This window comes from Sphaerodactylus townsendi, linkage group LG15 (assembly GCF_021028975.2).
Source record: "Sphaerodactylus townsendi isolate TG3544 linkage group LG15, MPM_Stown_v2.3, whole genome shotgun sequence".
Taxonomy (NCBI): Eukaryota; Metazoa; Chordata; class Lepidosauria; order Squamata; family Sphaerodactylidae; genus Sphaerodactylus; species Sphaerodactylus townsendi.
In genome coordinates, this window is record NC_059439.1 from 14,828,985 (window position 1) to 14,851,460 (window position 22,476).

A 22,476-nucleotide genomic window follows, 5' to 3' on the forward strand; every position below is an offset into this window, starting at 1 on the left:
CTGTCCCGCCAAAAGCGGGACGGCTGGTCAGCCTATATTACACTCCATTGAAGTTCCCCCCCTTCCCTTCCCCTCCCTAAACCCTGTCTTCCTCAGACTCCACCCCACAAATCTCCAGGTATTTCCAACCCGGAGCTGGGAATTTTAATGGAGTGACCTTCAGGTGGTCACATTCTCTCTCATTCAGCCCGACCTACTTCACGGGATCATTGTAAGAATAAAACAGAGGAAGCGAGAACCACTTATACTACTCTGAGCTCTTTGGAGAGGAAGGACGGGATTAAAAAGCACTCGACAGACAGAAGGCCCCCTTCTTCACCCTGGAAAACTGTTTATAAATGTCACATCCCCATTCGCTCTTTTCGGTGTACAACTGGTCTACTCAAATAAAATCCGGCAGCGTATTTGAAAACATCGCTACAGAACCGGAATGACAAAAACAACATGATGGGAATAAAGGCCAATAAAAAACCTTTATCTATGGCCAGGATGAGGCAAGGTCGTAAGCCTTCGGGGCAGAGGAGTTTATAGGAAAAGCGTCCAAAATACACACATCAAAGACAGACGGACAATGGCCGTTTGGTTTATCTCAGCAGGGAATCTTTTTATACAAGGAGAAGACGGAGGAAACACTCAAGATGGGCTGTGCTTGATCCCCCCCCACACACACACACACACTCTATTGGAAGGTGGGCCATCTTAGCATTCAGCGCTGCCTCCATCTTGTGGCTCAGCGGCGCCAGAAGCAGGGGGGTTGGGGGGAGCAGATTTCTCTGGTCTTTCAAGGGCATAACTGCCGCCTCCTCCTTTTCCCGGAACACGCTCTTCCTTGGCATGTCATTCATTATTGGTCTCCCAGCCCCCACCATCTTTGCTGACTCAGACCCTGGTGGAGATTATTCAGACTGGAAGTCACCTCGTGTTTTCCTCGCTCTGTCATTAAACGTTAATCATTGGGAAGCCAGCTCTTTTATTTGCAAGTGAGCATCCCAATGCCTTGATCCTCAAGTACTACTCTGTGGGCAGCCAATAGACGCTTGAGACGGGTTTCCTGGTAACCCCCTTTGTGCTTTGCTGGCTGCACGGCTGCACTGTCCGTCTTGCAACATGTAACCCTGCAAGAATTCCTCCCAGCTGCCCTCCATAGGAGATACCAAGTCCTGTGAATGGCTCAGTGGGAAGGTTACAACACTTGATCATTTAGTAATGCCCAACACGGTACTCATAGGTGCCATGGTGCCTCCCCAGTGTGTTTCTTGATGTCTACCCCAAACAATCTTGTCATCAAAGCAATGAGTCAGTTCTAGCTTTCCTCCCCTTAGCTGGAGTAGGAGATCTTTAGAAGACACAAGGAGGCATCCTCTTTGCATCTGCAGGGTGCACCTGTTTAGAAAGTATCCTCCGCAATCACAGAATACTGGCAGCCAGCGTGGTGTAGTGGTTAAGAACAGGTGGATTCTAATTTGGAGAACTGGGTTTGATTCCACACTCCTCCACCTGAGTGGCAGAGGCTTATCTGGTGAACCAGATGTGTTTCCGCATTCCTATATTCCTGCTGGGTGACCTTGGCCTAGTCACAGTTCTCTCTGGACTCTCTCAGCCCCACCTACTTCACAAGGTGTCTGTTGTGGGGAGAGGAAGGGAAAGGAGCTTGTAAGCCACCTTGAGTCTCCTTACAGGAGAGAAAGCTGGGATAAAATCCAAACTCTTCTTCTTCAGAATGCTTAGCTTGGAACTTCAAAATATCTGCTGACTGAGCTCAGGCCAACCAATTTTATTACCCTCCTTAATACAGCCATTTCCAGGTTACTTGCTGCCTTTTCTCAAAATTGCCCAAAGGTCCTGCAATTTGAGGACTCCTGGTGTAGTCTCTGGTTTGCATAGCTGGGAGTTATAGCCAACTGAAGCTTGCCCCCAGTAAAGCTCTAAATCTTGACTGGTTGAATAAGACCTGGGTAAATGAGGCCTAAGATGCAGCCACAATTGCAATGCCACTTATAGCAGCAGTGGCATAGTGGTTAAGAGCAGGTGTACTCCAATCTAGCAGAACCGGGTTTGATTCCCCACTCTGCTGCTGGAGCTGTGGAGGCTTATCTGGGGAATTCAGATTAGCCTGTGCACACCAACACATGTCAGCTGGGTGACCTTGGACTAGTGTCAAAAAATGGACCGGAAAAATTATACAAGACACACGTATGCTGCTAAAGTGGCATTCAATGTATTACCCTCTTATATTTCTAATCATACATAAAATACAAGTGCAACGATGCTTATTTGTATTTCTATTCCAAGTGGACTTCCTTAGAAGGAGCGCAGGGATTTTCTCACGCGTGCTGAAACAGTTCACTCTCAGTTTAGTGCACACTCAAAACAGTCCAACGTATTAGTCCTGCTCTTCATATATTTGTATCCAAAACCATAGTCATAGGATATTATCCTGACATTTACAAAGTTCTTATTCTTCAAGAGTATGTTGTTATTCTGGATACGTGGCTGAAATCTTACGTGATCTCCTTCTGGAGTCCATTTAAAGGAGCCTTGTTGCAATGCGGAGAAAAATTCAGCAAGCAAAAAGTTCAGCAAGCAGAAGCTAGTCGCGTAACTAAAGCTTTTCGATGCCTTCTTCAGTGCTCCGTATTTGCCATTATCCTTGTCATTCTAAATCTTGTTACTCAGAGAGTAACATCGATTTCTATGCCACTTGGAATAGAAATACAAATAAGCATTGTTGCACTTGTATTTTATGTATGATTAGAAATATAAGAGGGTAATACATTGAATGCCACTTTAGAAGCATACGTGTGTCTTGTATAATTTTTCCGGTCCATTTTTTGACATGCTCTTTGAGACGCACGTTTCCATTCATAAATTTCTTGACCTTGGACTAGTCACAGTTCTGAGCTCTCTCAGCCCCACCTACCTCGCAGGGTGTTTGTTGTGAGGGGGAAAGGGAAAGAAATTTGTAAGCCCCTTTGAGTCTCCTGCAGGAGAGAAAGGGGGGACATAAATGCAACTCTTCTTCTTTATAGTTATTATGTATCTTAGAAAATATATAGAGATTAGATTTGCCATTCCCCCATTGGAGTTGGGGGAATCCTTTACCTCTAGCTCTTATTACCTGCTGCCACTTTGAGAAGTAGCAGGAGAATTTAAAAAACACACAAACCTTTTGGCATCTTCTGCACTGCTATGTCACTTCCAAAGAAAGCCTGGAAGTGATATTGTTACCCAAAATGTTAAGGTCTGTTCCTCTTAGGATGGGGAATTAGCAGGAAATACCTTATTTAAGGTATTTAAGAAATTTACTGCTAAGATTTCTTGGTGTGTTTCTGCAAGAGATCTTAACAATTTTTATTAGAAAATAAAATAATAAACTCACACACTCAAAATGGTAAAACACAACCACACAGAGAATTTAGAAGATTCCTATGATGCAGAAAGAGTTGAGAAGATTGGGAATATAAATTTACTGCTGGAAGGGCAATAATTACCCTTGCTTGAAGAGGAAGGGTCCAGAAACAGAGCCCATGCTGGATTCCAAGGAAAGGGGTAGACCAGTCTACCTTAGAATACACTGGGCACAGTGTAACTAGACCAGAGGCTAGTCAAGAAACACTGAGCAAAGTCTGCAGGGGGAGCAGCCTAATAATAGGAAAATCTGAGCCTCTAACAAAGTTAAGAGAGCTAATCTTCCCCAAACAAAGAAAGTTCTTGTCACCTGGGAGAATACAGGGGACATTTGGCTTAATGACTCAAGCCACAGAGAGTCAAGCAATTGATTAGATTGAAGGTGGAACTGATGAGATCATAGTTCCAGAGTTATTCCAAATCAAAGTGAGGTGATCGTTTCCAGAGATAGAGCAGGAAAGGAGTGATATAATTAACAAGGTAGAGAATAGCTGACAGATAGCTTTGTTTGTATCGACTTGGTTGGTGTTAGCATATCCTTTGTGAAAGGAGACCAGGTGCACTTGGGTCTCAGGACTGTGGCTGTTTCTCAGGAAAAGTCCACTGTTTTCCAAATAGCTGAGGCCCCTTCCGCACATGCAAAATAATGCGTTTTCAAACCACTTTCACAACTGTTTGCAAGTGGATTTTGCCATTCCGCACAGCTTCAAAGAGCACTGAAAACAGTTTGAAAGTGCATTATTCTGTATGTGCGGAATGAGCCTAAGAGAAGGACATACCAGGATATCCATAGAAATGTCAAGGTTCAGACAGATCCTTTTCTTATAGGCAATGAATGCAGTACAGGGCTGAAGATGGCATCCATCTTGAATCTGTATTTCCAGGGCACTGCTTGAAAACAGCTCCCTCTGTGGTAACAATGTAGGGCCGTTCTAAGAATCCCTAGAAACTCTATGGTAAAACCACAGAATTTCCACTGGTTCCTAAAGGTACCTTAATCACATCTGGGCTTTCCCAGAAATGATATGGCAGCTCAGAGGATGTTGGACCTTCCATTTCCCTACCCACAACCCTCCCACTGGGATTCTTGCTTTTGTTAGTTTGCAGGCTAGTGGGAGGGGAGTGAGAAATGTGATGCAGAACGTTGAAGAGGAGGCGTTTGGATTTAAACCCCACATTTCTCAACTGTAATGAGTCTCAAAGTGGCTTGCAAACTTTTTCCCTTCCTCTCCCCACAACAGACACCTTGGCCCTATACGCACACGCAAAATAATGCATTTTCCAACCACTTTCACAACTGTTTGCAAGTGGATTTTGCCATTCCGCACAGTTTCAAAGAGCACTGAAAGCAGTTTGAAAGTGCATTATTCTGCATGTGCGGAATGAGCCCTTGTGAGGTAGGTGGGGCTGAGAGACGTTTGAGAAAGCTTTGGCTAGTCCCAAGTCACTCAGCACGCTTCATGTGGAGAAGCAGGGAAACAAACCTGGTTCACCAGATTAGAGTCTGCTGCTCATGTAAAAAAGTGGGAAATCAAACCCAGTCCACCACTCTTAACCACTATACCACGCAGGCTCTCTGAGTGATACGCACAGCATGAATGACTGAAAAGAATCAAGAAGCTTCACATGTTGACTACAGGAAGTTATAGACACCTCCACGTGGTCCACCACATTTATAAGGCCCATGGAAGACAATATCCTTTCTACCACCCTATTAAGCAAAGTTTAAAGCCCTCCTCTAACCTAAGGAGCATTGCTTCAATTTAAGCGCATCTTCCATTGATGAAGTTACCTAAGTTGGATGACAGAACAGAGCAGTCTGGTAGATTCCTAAAAACCAACACGATTTTGAGGGAGTCAGCCTTCAAGAGTCAAAGATCCAGTAGCGTAGCTTCCATGGGCTGGGTGGGGATAGGCGCCCTGGCGGCCACCATCGGGATCAGATGGGGGCAGAAAATCACTCCCACCCCTCCTCCTTCCCCCTCATCCCACCCTGCCAGCCTCAGCAGAGGCCATTGCCAAGGATGCGGGGATCCATGGGGTGAGGTAGAAATCTCGGAGACTGCCCCGGGCTCCATTTTCCCTAGCTACACCCTTGTAAATATTCCCATGTCAGATACAAGTTGGAGGATTTTCTTTGGAGGAACTTCCTTCAGCCTAAGATAGGATACCACCCAATGGATCCAGACAAATTTTAATTTAACCTCCTCCCCAGTCTCCTGCCACACTACAACCAGCATCCCGTATGGCTTTTGTGTTGGCAGTTTCCATGATTCTCATAGCCTTTTTGGGTGGTTGAAGAAGACACTTCCTTCCTTTCTAAAAAGCTGGTTGGAGCCAACCCGATATATGTAAAGGGATGTCAAGTCTTGGCCTGCATTATATGTGAGCTCTGGAATAGTATCACACCTGCTTCTATTCCAAGTACCACATTGACTCTGGTATGTTAACAGCTGCACCCGCATGATAACCAGAGCATTCCTTCACTTTCTTCACTGAGAGCCAGTGTGATGTAGAGGTTAAGAGTAGCAGACTCTGATCTGGAGAAGCAGATTTGATTCCCCACTCCTCCACATAAAGTCTGCTGGATGACCATTGGCTAGTTCTCTCAGAACTCTCTCATCCCTTCCTATCTTGCAAGGAGCCTGTTGGGAATGAGGGAGAAAGGTAGTTGTAAGCTGCTTTGAGACTTCTTACGATAAAAAAAAGTGGCGTGTAAAAACCAGCTCGTCTCCTTCACGGAAAAGCAGGCATTGAATATTACAGGTTTTTATCACACTTCTGCTCTGCCAGGAAAGACTCGGCCCTGCCAGGAAGCCCCAATCCCTTGACTCTCAGTAATCACAACTATAAATCAGCTTTTAAAAACAAAATAAACACTGCACTTGCAGGGACTTTGCCCCAAATACCAGACTCTGTGCTGCGCAGTTAACACGCACATTTCTTTGCGCATAGCTCGTCCATCACACCAATCATATGTCTGCCCATCTGTTGCTTGCAGGCCATTTGGGGCTTGTGCACAGGTCAAGAGATGCTCCATCAACCCCTCCTTCTGCCAAAGAGCACTGTGGGAGAATGAAAATGGGGACAAGGTTTGAGGAGAAGGAATTAAGTTAGTAACAAAGATATATGACCGTACTGCAAAGGGTACACCACGGAAAAGAACTGGATTGGTAGCCAATAATTATGACAGACACTGCATTCTTAATCCAAAGATATACAAGATAGTTTTATTCCAGTGGGAGAAGTCCCACCCCTCTGTGCTTGAATCTTTATTGAGATTCTATTAACTATATGCTAAAATAAATCTCTGTTCCCTGATGGGGTTTTTTCCAGGGGGTGGGGGAGTGTGTTATGAAAGTCTCAGCAGTGGGAGCGGAAGAACCTTGGAAGATGGAGCTACATCATTCTTTTCCCACCAGCTGTTTGCCTTTTCAAAACTGGTCCAGCAGTTGCTCTTCTCCTCTGGTGGGGGGGGGGGTGGAAACACGGGGATTTCGTTTATCCCCCCACGAGTTGGGTATTTGTGGACAAAGAGATAAAGAAGGTTACCAGACCATCCCCCGGAACCGTTCTTCTTGCAGTATAAGCTGATTTTCATGTGAAAGAATCATGCAACTGCAAAGTACGTCCAGTTTGGCTGCTGGGAATCATTTTTCAAAGCATGGAAACGCGACTGTACGTCTTGAAGAGGTTATGACAAAGCCACACAGAAGGGTAACACTCTAGTATCCGAAGTTGGCTTAATACAGCAGCCACCTTCATGGGAATGAACGGAAGAGAATTTTTTTCAGATGGCAAAACAGCAACGGCATCAATCAGATAATTCTTCAGGGACCAGAGCGCCAGGAGTGTCCATTATTTCAAAACCCACTTGGTCTACAAAGACCCAACCTCTTTGACATGCCAAATTTCATCAGGTGCATGGAGCGCCTTTATATAGGAGTACATTTGGAAAGGATACAGTTCAAAGTGACAACAGATGTCCAATAAAAGGAGCACATTTTGGGTTCCAGAGCCTCCCTTTGTTGTTTGCAAAAGCTTCACTCAGATCCTAGAAGAAAGGAAAGGAAATTGTGGACAAATGATAGGCAAAGGTTCCATTTTGTTCAGGGTTGTTGCCAACAGACTCTTGATCATTCATTAGATACATTCCTCACTTTTGTTTGGGAAAACCACACGGGGAGCTTAAATCAAATTCAACAACGCTGAGTATCTCTTAAGAACTGCACAAACAATCCACACGAGGGGTCCTCTCATTATAATGTTTGTTTCATTCTGTTATTAGTCCCCATCTAGATGACACGTGTCTCAATCCTTTGCTTTTGGGGGGGTTGGTTCCTACCATCTTTACTGCTGGTGAAAAATGAAATCATAGAGCTGGGAGGGGATAGACAGGCCTTCTTGACCAACCTTCTGCTCAATACAGGATCAGCCTAAAGAATCCCTGAAGAAAAGGTACCATTTGATCGCCCAAAAAGCTAATTATGGAGAACACGGAGCCTGTATGTACAAAAGCAGGTGGCATAAGGCACCTTCCACACCTGCAGAATAATGCACTTTCTATCCACTTTCAATGCACTTTGAAGCTGTGCGGAATAGCAAAATCCACTTGCAAACAATTGTGAAAGCAGATTGAAAGTGCATTATTGTGCATTTGCAGAAGGGACCATAGTGTTGTAATAAGGGGGGGGGGGGGATTGGATGAGATTGAGTGGAAAGTTGGCTGGATCTAGCACATTTGTTTTCCTCATTCTTTTCCTGTTTCTCCCAAGAGTTAGTTTGTGGTCTTAGCAAGCGTAATCAATATGAAATGGGGAGTACTGTGGTTCTGTTTCCTCCTCCAGTCAGAAGAGTTTGGGGACAGTAATAATGGTCTTAGGACACCACTTCCTTTGAAGCACTGTGTATACTTCTGCCTGGACATGCCTTCCCACTGCAAGCTGACAATACTTGACTGCCCTGCCTTCTATGCCAACAGCATCTGCATGAATTTGGTTTCTTGCAAAGCCTTCTGAGCAGTAGCAGACCTTCCTTCACATCTGCCATTCTAGGTCAAAGCAGGTGATGGTGATCCACTTTCAAATCTACACAGTTAAATGAAACAGCAGCTCTTCCCAGTTGTTCCAATACATGCTGTATTCCACGCATGGTCAAAGACCTGTGGGTGCATATGTGGTACCTGCTACCCAAAAATAAAAGGTTATTGTCAGGGGGAATTGTATCTAGGTGACTGAGATGCATTCCTAGCTCAATGTAATTGCTACAAGATATATGTAACCAGCCTGCTATATGTTATCATTGATGTTCTGGGACATTCTTTCCTGGATCTTTGCTTCATGGCTTCACACACTGGAATTAGGCTTTCCCCTGACACTTTGGTCTAACGGGAACTGGGATTGTTTCCATTATCCTGTGTGGGCAGAATGCCAGGTGGCTCTATATCTATCGCCGACCTTGGGGCACCTTAGCTCCAAACTAACTCTTTCTCACATTTCTTGGGAAAATGGGAGCGGGGATTAACGTTGGAATAAAGGGGGTAGCAGAAGCCAGATTTGCCAGATCTGGCTTTGTCAAGCTGGGTGCTTCGATGACTATCAATAAATGCTGCTAATCAACAATACAGAGTCCATTTGTTGCTTCAAGGTTTGAGACCTAACAGTTATCTGATCATGCTCATGGGGGACTTAAGAGAATTCCGTTTGTAATGCACCACCTTCTCCAACCCATGGGTGGTGTGAAATGTGAAGCTTGTAATGTAACCCCTCAAATGATCATTGAGAGCAGCAGTGGCGTAGTGGTTAAGAGCAGGTGCACTCTAATCTGGAGGAACTGGGTTTAATTCCCCGCTCTGCCGCTGGAGCTGTGGAGGCTTATCTGGGGAATTCAGATTAGCCTGTGCACACCAACACATGTCAGCTGGGTGACCTTGGACTAGTCACAGTTCTGAGCTCTCTCAGCCCCACCTACCTCACAGGGTGTTTGTTGTGAGGGGGGAAGGGCAAGGAGATTGTAAGCCCCTTTGAGTCTCCTTACAGGAGAAAGGGGGGATATAAATCCAACTCTCCTCCTCCTCTTCCTTTTCCTCCTCCTCCTCCTCCTTCATGATTGGTCCACTGATTGTCAGGGACAGCCTACATTTTCACTTCTCCTTGTTTCTGTTTTATACCCTGTTTTCTAGATTAACCTGCAACTGTATCTGATGGCTTCTGAAGATTACAGACAAAACTATGAAGGGTTTCATCCCCCTCCCCTCCGAATGACAAATAAAATTATTGGGGCACAGACTTTTAAACTATGCTATGCGTTACAATTGTGTTAGAAACGACGCTTGAAGTGGGTGAAAACAGGAAGTGGGATGGTTGGGTTTCATTATCCTTAGAGTCTCAGTTTGCAATTTTGATAAAGGGTAAGCTGACAGCCCTCATCAGTTGCTAAGGTAGGCTAGTAAGTATTGAACAATTGGCTCGCGACACCCAGGTGGAGCTGCTGGAGCCCAAGTCAGAGCTGAGAAGAGTTTTCAGTGTTTAGGGAATCAGATTTTAATGTCTGGTGCATCTTGTTGCCTGTCATTATGGAAGGTGGAAAAAGAATCCATTTTTCAAATTAAGGAAGTGCAGGGGCGTACCGCCCAGGGGGACATATGGGGTCAAATGTCCCAGGGCTGTGGCCATTTAGCCACATGGGGGTGGAAAAGCCCCCCTCCTCCTTCCCCCCGGGGCCATACACTTTTTCATGATCTGGTGGAAAAAACATTGTTTGGTCATGGTGGAGGAGGGTGGCCATCCATACCGGGGGAGGGGGGACAGAAAACTCAGATTTTGCACTGGGCTACATATTCCCCCTTTAGATCAGATATGGAATTTTTTTTGAGCATCTAGATACAGGATCATACTCTCATTAGCCCCATTGTGAACCTTTGGCACTCCAGATGTTATGGACTACAATTCCCATCTATTACCAGCATGGCCAATTGGCCATGCTGGCAGGGGCTGATGGGAATTGTAGTCCATAACATCTGGAGTGCCAAAGGTTCGCCACCACTGCCCTAGATACACCTCTGAGGAAGTGTATATAAATCTGAATAATTTTGCACGGTTTACCCAGGTCAAACCACATAGCTTGTCTTGCGTTTGTGCAGAAGTTCATTTTTTAAAAAATCAAGTGATATAAACACAGTTCTGAAAGGCAGCTGCAGTAAGACAACTGCATGGAAGGCTCTCCTGCCTTAAAGTCACCCTGTCTCTATAGTTTTACCATTCGCAACACACCAGGATTTAATGTAAATCGCTTGACGTGGAAGCAAGTCCTATGTTATTCAGTGTGGCACGATCTCCTGAAAACGTTCTCAGAATTGCAGCTATAAGCTAGTAGTCATCCTTGCCTGTTATTTAGCCCCTGGGATATCTCCCAACACTGGACTGTCCATTTTCTTGGACTGCTGATCCATCCGTGAGATTACCAGGAGGTCTTCCAAGCTGTGCTGTGGAAAGACTGGATTTCGTACGTTGAAGTGAATATTGTGGCCTTTTGCCTGCCTTCTGTAGGACGAGTTCCTACTGCTCAGATGGAGATCTCTCGGGAGGAGGGCGCTTTCTGTGCAACACAAAAGTGAGACTGCACACATGTGCGACATGCAAGAACAGACAAAAAGATAACGGCAAAAACCGCCATCGTATAGGGTAACATTGGAGGGCCATGTGGGAGACAAATACTAAAGAACTGGGGTGGCCAGGGGGTGGGGGGTACTTCTTCCATACAACCATAAATTTTGCTTCCACAACCAAGTCCCATTCGTATTTACTGGAAAATAAAGAAACAGATACAAAACCCCCTTATCTTTATCCCATCCCACTTTAAGCTAAAAAACCTCTGCAGTCAGAGGCATGCAGCCTATAGGGACATGGGATCACCCATGTCCCCAGGCACACGCCTTTTGGTCACTACCCCCCCCCCCATGACAAAATGGCATGTGTGCCAGCCGCACAACACCGAGCCCCGCCTTCCCACCTCCCTGCAGGCCATCTCCTGCCATTTTCTGTGTTACACAAAATCCTGTGCCAGTGGCCCCATACCCAGTTCCTCACAGCAGGAAGTTCCTGGGTGCACCCAATGCTTCAGGAAGAACATGTGGATATCTGACAGTCTACCAACAGACAGGCCTATCTTTTATTCTGCCAAATCAAAGCCAAACACCCCATCCGCCCCCCTTTTGAGACAGATACACAAGATGCTCAGATGCCAGGAAGCCAAGAAACCAGCACTCACGTGCTCTGTTGGTGAGTGGACACGGCTGGTGTTGATGTGAAAGCCTGAGAGGGTTTTCCGCTGGGGTAAAATTGACCTTGTTGAATAATTCTGAGACCAACATAGTTCTCTTTCTGCTGTGGCTCTTTGAGGAATTCATTCTCAACTTTTGGACAGGTAAACGTGGGGATGCTATGATTTCATGAGCATGCACTTGGCCATGCCCGGTTCTGAAAAGCTGAATGTTTTTAACCGATGCGGAGTTGCAGAAAGGCCGTCTAGCTGCCATGGCACTGGCGGAACGAGGCTGCCACATCTTTGGAAGCTGCTTGGGAGGGCTGGGGCTTTCTTTTTCAAATATTCTGGGAAACTCATCTGGTGACTGGAGCTGGTAAAGGCGAGAAAGCAGATCTGTGAGAGTCCTACCTGCAGCAGTGGCCTAGTGGTTAAGAGCAGATGCACTCTAATCTGGAGAACCGGGTTTGATTCCCCGCTCTGTCACTTGTGCTGTGGAGGTTTATCTGGGTGACTAGATTAGCCTATGCCAGGGGTAGGGAACCTGTGGCTCTCCAGATGTTCAGGAACTACAATTCCCATCAGCCCCTACCAGCATGGCCAATTGGCCATGCTGGTAGAGGCTGATGGGAATTGTAGTTCCTGAACATATGGAGAGCCGCAGGTTCCCTACCCCTGGCCTATGCACTCCAACACACGCCAGCTGGGTGACCTTGGGCTAGTCATAGCTCTTCAGAGCTTTCTCAGCCCCACCCACCTCACAGGGTGTTTGTTGTAGGGGGAAAGGGGAAGGAGATTGTAAGCCCCTTTGAGTCTCCTTACAAGAGAGAACAGGGGGATATAAATCCAAATTCTTCTTCTTCAATAATCTATGTGGATTTTTTTTCCCCTGGAAACTCATCAGTGTGGTAGCAGCAGTCACAAAATGGCCACCCCAAGAGACGGAGCCAGGCAGAAAATGGCGTCCACAGTTTACATTCAATCACACAGTAAAGATCCTTGTGCTGTGGTACCAGCTCTTGTCAAAGTGACGTTTTTAAGAAGCTGCACAGAAAATCAAATCTTCATTATCCAGTCTGAACCTTTGCCGGGGCCTTCGGGAATAGGGCGGGAACACACCTCCCCCAAATAAGTAAGAAAAACTCCATTCTCCTTTTTATATCTGCATGGCCAAGAGTGTGCATAGCTTGAGAAAGTTAAAGGACTACTCTCCGCATCAATGTTAACATAAAAAACTGTGGGAAAGAGGATACAGAGGTCTCCCTGCTTAGTTATTCACATAAGCCCTGTAGAGTTTATATTAATTTGTGCATTCAAAGCCCACCGAACATCAATGGGAGCAGCAGCTCCCCGCCAGCGCGAGAGCAGAGATGAGGCACCCTTACTTGCGCCTACACCCTCGGCAGAGCCTGGAAGCAACAACCCAGCAGAGGGGGCCGGTGGCAGAGGCCTTCCAATTACAACTGTTGGCTGGGATCATCACAGGATTGTGGGGGTTGGTGGCAGCAACCCAAAACAGCAATAGTGCCTGCCTGGGCAATCTTGAGCAGCCGAGCCTGGAGACATTTGAGAACGACAGGAGCCCTGGCACATTGGCAGTGAGAGAGCCAATGGGCTTGAGATAGTAGACCACTGGTCATCGACCCAGCCATGGAGGCGTTGAAGAGATTTAGTTAGTCAGTGGTTTTAGTGTAAAGTAAAGGTGGTTCCTATGTGGTGGTGGTTCCCATACCATGCGTTTGGTGGTTCCCATACCATGCAGCTGTGGACAAGTCTACATAGGAACCACCAAACGCAGCGCATTGCAGTATCATCGCATCAAAAGAACACAAAAGGCACTGCAGACTATTTCAGCCAGAAAAATCAGCAATAGCAGAACACATGATAAACCAACCTGGACATAGAATATTATTTGAAAAAACAGAAATTCTGGACCACTCTGAAAGCCACTATGTCAGACTACACAGAGAAGCAAAAGGGTTAACAAACTTCCATAAGCACATGGACAATTTTAACAGGAAGGAAGAAACTATGAAAATGAACAGAACTTGGCTGCCAGTGTTGAAAAATACTAGAGTCAAGACAGTGTCTAACCAGCTCCACACAAACACAGGATGACCATAGACAAAAGAAACAAAGGCCAGGATACTTCTATTCAGATGCTCCCACCAGTGACCTTGCTATCTCCAGTGTTACGCCCATGCTATAGTCTTCATTGTTACTCATACTTCTATTCAGACGCCCTCAACTATTGACCTGGTTGCCTCTTTGTTACTCACAGACAAGGTTTCTCCACCCACCCTGGGCACTCCAACAGATATATACTCCACTTGCTTTCCCAACATCAGATCCTCTGAAGATGCCAGCCACAGATGCAGGCGAAACGTCAGGAGAGAATGCTGCTAGAACACGGCCATACAGCCCGGAAACCACACAGCACCCATTAGGTATGGTTATTGTCTAGCTTAGATTAGGTAGTAGGTTAGTTGATGTTAGTGGTGGGGCTAGTTTGGATTTTATTTGCACTAGAACCATTACTGGTTAGATGAGTCCTGGGTTTTTGTAACATTACTAGATTGATTCTGCAGCAGTTATAGTTTAGTGTGAAATAGTTTTAGTCCTACCAGAGTAGTGTTAATGTGTTAATACATTATTGAACATATTGTTTTAAATGTATTGATTTATTGTAAATGTACTGATTGTTCATGTATTGATTTCTCACATGTTAATATATTGTTAAATCATTGTTAATATACTGGTTTTTTGATGTATTGCTATGATAGGGATTTCGTATTAATGTACTGATGTATTGTTCTAGTACTGCTGTTCTTGTTTAAGTTGCCATTTGAGTATTTTGATCTAGTTCTTAATGTATGTATTATTGCTATTATTGTTTATTCTATTATAATGTTTCTTGTTTTATTATGTTGTTAGCCGCCCTGAGCCCTTCGGGGATAGGGCGGGGTATAAATTAAAATTGAAATGAAATGAAATCTTTTAGAGAACCAGTAACTCATCTGTTAGAGGCTGATCCAGGTTAGACAATCTGATCTCAAACTCAGGCCCACTTTCGGGGACTTCAATAGTCTAGTTTAAGCAAACTAATCAAGTTTCTCATCTGTGTTTAATATATGGAAGCTGCCACCACTGTACCATATAGTTATATACAGACAGGTAAAAAATACTTGGATGAGGCAAAAATTTGACCCATGTGAAATCTGTGAAGCTTTTTCCTTATGAGATCCAGGTTCTTTGATCCAGATCATCCCGTTCTCTGCTCAGAGATAGTGGTTTGGATCCAGCCACTAACAAAAAGGAGAGATGTACTTTCCATGGATTTCCTCTTTCTGTTGCGGACCCCTGATCTGCTGATTCTGCCATTCTTGAGGATCCCCCACTAGTTTGTTTATTGATTGATTGATTGATTGATTGATTGATTGATAATTTTATATACCCTGAAGAGTGGTGTACAGAAGATAAAATACTAATAAATACTAATAAAACCATATAAATACAATCACATAATTAAAACCCAAAATAATTTACACAGTGTTACAACAAAAAGACCAGATAACAGATGGCAACTTAGAACAGACCTTCACACACACACACACCCCAGGAGGGGACTGGACACAACAAAGTGGTGACCAGCCATAGTGATATACAGGGAATAGTGGGGGGTGGGGGATGGGACGGCAAATCAGCAACCAGCCTCCCCCAAAGCCTGGTGGAACAACTCCGTTTTGCAGGCCGTGCGGAACTGTCCAATGTCCTGCAGGGCCCTGATGGCCAGGGAGAGAGTGTTCCACCAGGCAGGGGACAAGGCTGTAAAGGCAGAGGTGGAAACTAGTCACATCATAGAGGGGCCGGGGGGGGGGGGGGCGACCAGTAAATTTGCCTCTGCACAGCGCAGAGGCCGAGCAGGGACATACAGAGAGAGACGGTCCCTACTCAGGAAGCTCAGTGGGCTACCGTAGGAGGCAGGAAAGTTCTGTTCCACTGATGGAAGTGCCTTTCAGTGGCAAATTTTTTTAGTCTAGATCCAACCCATTATATCTAAATAGTACTGTACTGAACCAAGCAAGACTAGCAAGCAGACAAAGGCTTTTGAACGACCCTTGGCAACAGGCTGGCTTTGAGTTTCTTGCCTGATGCAGAACTGAGACCCCTTCTGCACAGCACAGGCAGAGCGGGTTGCAGTCGGGATAAAGCAACCCACTCTCCTGTTTACCCATTTGCATGCCTTCATGCAGGAAGCAAACGGAACCCGCAGAAGCAACGTGGGTTGCCATCGCGCCTTCGCATGGAGGCGTAGTTTTTTTTCTACTCACCTCCTTCTGCTGCGTAGGCATGGACCTCCACAGCCATGCTGACATCCCTGCTACACAGCAGAGAGGTGGGGACATTACAAAAAAGGGAGGCGTGGCTGAGTAAAGTGCTTCCTGGGCAGCCGTTCGCTCGCGAGCAGCTGCAACCCATATTAAAACCAAAGAATCACAGATAGCGTGATTCTCAAAAAACCCAGGGGAGTTAACATGGGGCAGGAGCAATGTGAAGTCCCCCCCCCCCCAAAAAATGTTTTTTTTTCCAGTCCCCAGCCTGGGTTTAATGGCCCGTGTGGAAGGGGCCCAAGATTTGAAACACAATGCAGCCAGCTTTGTAACTTACTACTGGGATGATGTTCACATCTGTTGCAGAGCGGTGGCTGCTAATGGTATCCCCCAGTTCTGGGTTCGAGTTACACGGCTCTGCAGTACTGGGTGAGTTCTGTCTCGTAAGATCAGGCTCAGAACTGTAAGGCCTCACAGGATGTTTCTCGCGTGTTCTTAGACAGCTGTTTGACCCAGGGCCGTCCGGTTGCAAGGGATCTGGATTCACACAGACAGCTTCTTTCTTGGGTTCCTGCTCGTCCGAGAAGTTTTGAAGCAGAACAGCAGTCCCGGGCTCAGACTGAGGCTGAGTAGGGAGAGGGAAAAGACAAACCAGTATTGAATTCATACAGAAAGGTTCAGATCCACAGGTCAGGTTTTATTAGTTAACAGAGGTGTCAATAATCATTTTAACTAACATATATTGCCTAGTGGCATTAGTTCTTCCCAAAGGTCCAGCCAGCGGTATATTGACAGAAAATGGAGCCCGGGCAAGAATTGAGTTTTCCCCCCCCCCCCCCCCCCCCGTGATTAAATGGGCACTGCCTGGGGACATTTGCACCCATATGCTATATATGCTAGCACCCATATGCTATATATGCTAGCAATATGCTAGCACCCAGAGCTTAAGTTAGCTGTTCAATGTTCTCAAATGCCAATGGCATTATGTGCCTGTATGTTTGGAGAATCCACAGTGGAAAATTTTCCGCATTGCATTATATTTTGCCTTTTGTATTCTTAACCTACAGCTACATTTTTTGGGTAAGTTTATTAAGAACCAGAGTTCAACGTCTGATTTAGAGAAACAGATCTTTCTCCTATCAGACACCAGTCCTCTGATTACATACAAAGTGTCAGTGTTTGGCCTGACTGCCAGGAAAATACATGCCAAATGTCAGCAATCAGAGACCAGGTGTTTGAATTCAGCTACTGAAACAGGATTCATTGAGTTTGTCTCTTCCTCTCCCGCTCCTCATATGCCCCCGCCCCCAATTTCTATTCACTCAGTAGTCATATAACCTTCCTTTCTTCCTTCCTTCACTTCTCTGACCGACAAGTCTTGAGTAATAATCTATGCCCCTACATTTCCTCTCCCCCGTCAAATCTTTAGTACTCTTTTTGCATCTGCCCCTCTCTATTTTTATTCAGATTTTTTTCCAATTAATTAATTTATTTAAATGTGTTTTTCCTTTAGCAGCTCAGGACAGCTTACAATTCCGAATGAAAAACAGCAGTGCAGTTCAATTAAATACCAGTTAAAACCCTAGAACATGCCTGTAGCTCAAACTCTACCAAGTGCCACAGCGAAACCTAAAAACCTCCATAAAGCAGCAGCCTGTGGGAAAAGGTTGAATATCAATGTTGCAAATAAATTAAATAAATACACAGGCAAGACTGCAGGTTCCGGTGACTTAAGCATAGACATGTAATGCTGCATGGCCAAGTTAGGGATCCTCAACATTTTTCAGCCTTCAGGTACTTCTGGAATTCAGACATGGCACGGTGGAAGCAGCAACAAAATGGCGGCCACAAAATGGCGGCCTCAGGAGGCAGCCACAATTTAAAACCAGTAACGCAGTGCAGATTTTTGTGCTGGGGTGGCAGCTGCTCCCAAAGCAACATTTTAAAAAACCTGCACAGCCAATAGTCCAGCATAATCCTTGCTCAGCAAAGCCCCACCTGGTCCCATCTATTTCCTTTTAGGTCGCAGCCATTGATTTAGTCATGTGGACTTCAAAAGGCCTTTCCATTTCTTTTCTTATTTCAACAGAATAAGAAGTACTAGATAGGATAGTGGGGAAAATAATTATCAGGGGGAAGGTTCCCATTTCTGTCCCACCTGGGCACAGGCTCTCGCCACAGTCGTTCTGGATACCATCTTTTGCCGGTAAACCTTTATCTTCTCTCCGCTGGACTCTCCCTGGAGTTCTACTTTTTTTTCCCTTGACAGAGCTGCTTTTTGTTCCTGCTTGAGGCGTAACTCTTGGAGTTGTTGCCTGTTGATAAGATAAGATATGACAAGTCTGGGATGGGGAAAAGGCTTCACACCAACTATACATTGAACGTGTGGATCTCCTTAAATCTCCTGTGGGCTCACAAAAAGGGGCTCATTGTGAGGTGGTTGCTTGGGGCACCCCCCCCCCCCGGTAGAACTGCAACAGGAGTAATTAATGCGATGTCCTTGAACAGGTAAGCCAAGAGGGCGAGTTACAGTCCCCAGGTTGCCACCTACTTGCTTATGAGGTCACTCTTGGCTTCCAGCAGAAGGCCAAACTATACGTGTGGGGTTTTTTTACAAATTGGGTCTGAAGTTCCAGAGCTAGATCTATCTGTCTGTCTGTCTGTCTGTCTGTCTATCTCTATCTAAAATAGAGATGACGCCTTTTCAAGTCTATGATTGACAGACAGACAGACAGACAGACAGATAGATAGATATAAAATCTGAAAATTATTATATATATATAAAATCTGAAATTGGGTCTGGGTTCCAGGACTAGATCTACATTTTTTTAAATTGACGCTCCCCCCTTCTAAATTATATACATATTTTTCTTTGTATAATTTGCTGCTGTTGCTGCCCCCTCTGTGTGCTGACAGGGTTAGGCATCCCCCCTTGCCCCCCATAGCTCTCTATAGCTCTCGGAGGGGAGATGATTTACCAATCAGGAACACAGGCAGTATACATATGAAAATTTTCACAGTGTGCAGCGCACTCATAACTTCTTACCACAAGTTAGGATGATGGGCAGTGGCTTAGATGCCTTTAGGAAGGATTACAAATTCCTGGTTAGCAGCTGTATCATCACCTGTCATGACAGCTAAACAGACCTCTACGTTCAAAGGCACTATTTGACTCCTCGCATCTGATGCCGGGAACACACAATAAGAAGGGCTATCATCTTCCTGCCCTTCTCGTCAGTTTCTGGAAATCATTTCATCCAGCAATGCTCTTAGGGTTTCAGCTGGGCTATCCCAGATGATAGAATTCGGGAGAAGCTGGACAGATTTGTACAAGCCATAGAAAAGGAATCACAAGCAGGGCCACTTTGCTGCACAAGAAACCCAATCCTTTGCAGAGTAAATCCAGTCTAAGCCCATGGAAATGAATGGGCTTAGACTGGAGTAACATTCTTGAGGATTGCACTGAAGAACTACTTGAGGAAGGCCTCACGGAAGGGGTGGGGGGTGGCCTGCCATCATTGTTGCTTCCAGAACTTCAGTGATGATCTGGTCCAAGGTGAGAACGACTGTGGGCTTGCCTTCCTATCCAAGTCCTGGTCACTGATGGCATGGGTGCCTACCACCTGGGAGAAAGGCCAGCCACACCTCTTTTGAAGAAGAGGAGGAAGTAGTAATAGTAGTAGTAGTAGTTTGGATTTAAATCCCCCTTTCTCTCCTGCAAGGAGACTCAAAGGGGCTTACAAACTCCTTCCCCCCCCCCACAAAAATCCTGTGAGATGGGTGGGGCTGAGAGAGCTCCAAAGAACTGTGACTAGTCGTCACCCAGCTGGCATGTGTAGGAGTGCACAAGCTAATCTGGTTCCCCAGATAAGCCTCCACAGCTTAAGTGGCAGAGCGGAGAATCAAACTCAGTTCTCCAGATTAGAGTGCACCTGCTCTTAACCACTGTACCAGCGATTCCCAAACAGGGTTCCGTGATACCCTGGGGCACCGTGAGCATGTCCCAGGGATTCCGCAGTAACACTACAGGCCCCCCTCACTTTTGTGGCGTCTCCCACCGGCGCCAGCAAGAACATGGAGCTGGCCCAGGAGGCAGGGCCTGCCACAAGGTCAGCAGTCAATTCCCGCACCCCCCTTCCCAGTGCTTCCCTTCACCCTGGGAGGAGAAGGTGGGGGGGTGGCAAGCAGGGGCAATGGGAGGGTAAGGTGGGGGGATGGCAGAGGTACCGTGAGGTATGAAGAGTGAGGTCAAGGGTACCGTGATGTCGAAAAGGTTGGGAAACACTGCACTATACCATGCCAGCAGAATGAGTTGGGGAGATGACTAAGGCCTAGTGCCTCCCCAGCCTGGGCTGCCCATAACTTGAACTGCCCTTGATCCCGAGGATGGAGGTCATCCATGCTCAGGACCCCCAGCATCCACATGGGAACAAGTTAATATTTTATACAAATACCAAAATGCCTGCGCCTGGCTCTGTGGCTGAGTAATCTTGGTCATATCTCCTGTGGACCCTTAAAGTCACTAAGTACGTTCAGAGATACAAAGTCATAAATTAGGTCTTATTTAAACTTTATCTCAGTGATTCCCAAAGTGGGAGGTACTGCCCCGTGGGGGGTAGTGGGGTTACCTGGTTGGGGGGCACTAAGAACAAGGTGATGACAGGAAGGTGTTGGAGGTGGGCCCCTTCAATTGTGTTGGTCCCTTATTTACAATAGATCAAGCTATAAAAACATGCTAGCAAATCTGGTGGAAACTATCAGAATGTTTTTCCTGACTTTGAAAGGCTGGCATCGCTGGTTCAAGTTCATCAATTTTGCTGAATAAATTAAACTAAAAGCTTTCAATTGAATCTGGAACAGATGTGCAATCCATTGTTACTATTCTTTTGTCATTATCTTCCTTAGAGAGTCATGCAAACCACTGTTTTGAATAATGCTTTTTATAGAGTAGTAGCGGGTCCGGGGGATGAGTTTATGGAATCAAGGGGGCAGCAGCCCACAAAAATTTTGGGCACAACTGATTTATCTAAACCTTTGACAGCCGGCGAGGCGTAGTAGTTAAAATGTTAGACTAGGATCTGGGAAACCCCGGTTCGAATCCCTACTCCGCCATGGAAACCTGCTGGGTGACCTTGGGCTAGTCACATACTTTCAGCCTTGACCTTAGAAAGTATATAGATGGGAGATCTCCAAGGAATACCAGGGTTCTGATAAGGAGGCAGGCAATGGCAATTCACCCCTGAAAAGCTCTTGCCTTGAAAACCTCCCCAGAGGTCACCCCAAGGCAGTTGTGACTTGAGGGCAAAACAAAATATTAAATGTTATGTTATTTAAAAGAAATATTGTAGTATATTGCATTACTTTAACACTTTAATAGTTATGCTGATATTCTGTCTAAAAGCCATTGCACTACTACCTGGTGCTGTAACTGGGCTGCAGTCACAAGGGTTATTTTTGATAGGTGTGACTTTAATTGCCTTTGTTGAAACCAGATCCTATGGCAAATGAATGAGTTGGGATACTCTTTCAAATGTTCCTTCCAAATTCCTTCCTTCCTTAACAGCATTCAGAATATGCAGTGCCCAAATGTGTTTCATGGGGTCAAAACAAATGGGACACTTGGGTATCTGTGATCAGATTTTTTACACACTGGACGGTGGCTACGTGGGAGGCCAAGTTCTGATTGCAACTTGCAGAGGCCTGATCCACCAAAACATCAACATTACTAAGGATATCAACAAGCTGGAACGGGTCCGGAGGAGGCCAACCAAAATGGGAAAAGGTCTGGAATCCACGCCCTACGAGGGAGAGACTTAGGGAACTGGGCATGTTTAGTTTGGTGAAGAGAAGGTTAAGAGGTGACATGATAGCCATGTTTAGATATTTGAAGGGATGTATTGTTGGTGAGGGAGCAAGCTTGTTTTCTGCTGATCCAGAGACTAGGACCAGGAGTAATGCGTTCAAGGTGAAGGAAAAGGGATTCCACCGAAACATCAGGAAAAACTTTCTGACATTAAGGGTTGTTCAACAGTGGAATGCCCTACCTCTGAGTGTGGTGTAGACCATGGAGTCTCCTTCTTTGGAGGTTTTTAAACAGAGGCTGGATGGTCATCTGTCAGGAGTGCTTTAATTACGTGTTCCTGCATTGCAGGGGGTTGGACTTGATGGCCCTTAGGGTCTCTTCCAACTCTATGATTCTATGTGTGGAGATAGAGGAAAGAAAGGGTCTGAAAGGCTAACTGGTTGGAGCCTCGGAAACAAAGCTGTTCCGCCAGGCATTTGGCCAGCCAGGCTGAGTGTGGTACTTCGTCCCGGCCTCCGGTGGGCTAGGGGTGGGAGTGGGATTTTTATCGCCATCTAAACTGCTTTGGAATAGTTTTTTAGAACATATATTTATTTATTTATTTTATTTATTGTTCCACTTATATACCGCCCTCCCCCAGAGGGCTCAGGGCGGTTCACAACATTAACAACA

The 22,476-nt window shown here is 45.6% G+C and overlaps 1 protein-coding gene across 1 annotated transcript in view; it reads right to left on the reverse strand.

Annotated features, from left to right (window-relative positions):
• Positions 1-6,625: 6,625 nt before the first annotated feature.
• Positions 6,626-22,476, reverse strand: part of TTLL6 (tubulin tyrosine ligase like 6) — a 62,938-nt gene continuing 47,087 nt past the window's right edge. The window contains exons 14-18 of the mRNA XM_048516383.1: positions 18,160-18,316; positions 16,339-16,626; positions 11,677-12,043; positions 10,871-11,004; positions 6,626-7,462 (exon numbers count right to left, since the gene is read on the reverse strand). Coding sequence (XP_048372340.1) covers positions 7,376-7,462; positions 10,871-11,004; positions 11,677-12,043; positions 16,339-16,626; positions 18,160-18,316 — 1,033 coding nt within the window. The 3' untranslated portion in view covers positions 6,626-7,375. The remainder of the gene's footprint in view (positions 7,463-10,870; positions 11,005-11,676; positions 12,044-16,338; positions 16,627-18,159; positions 18,317-22,476) is intronic.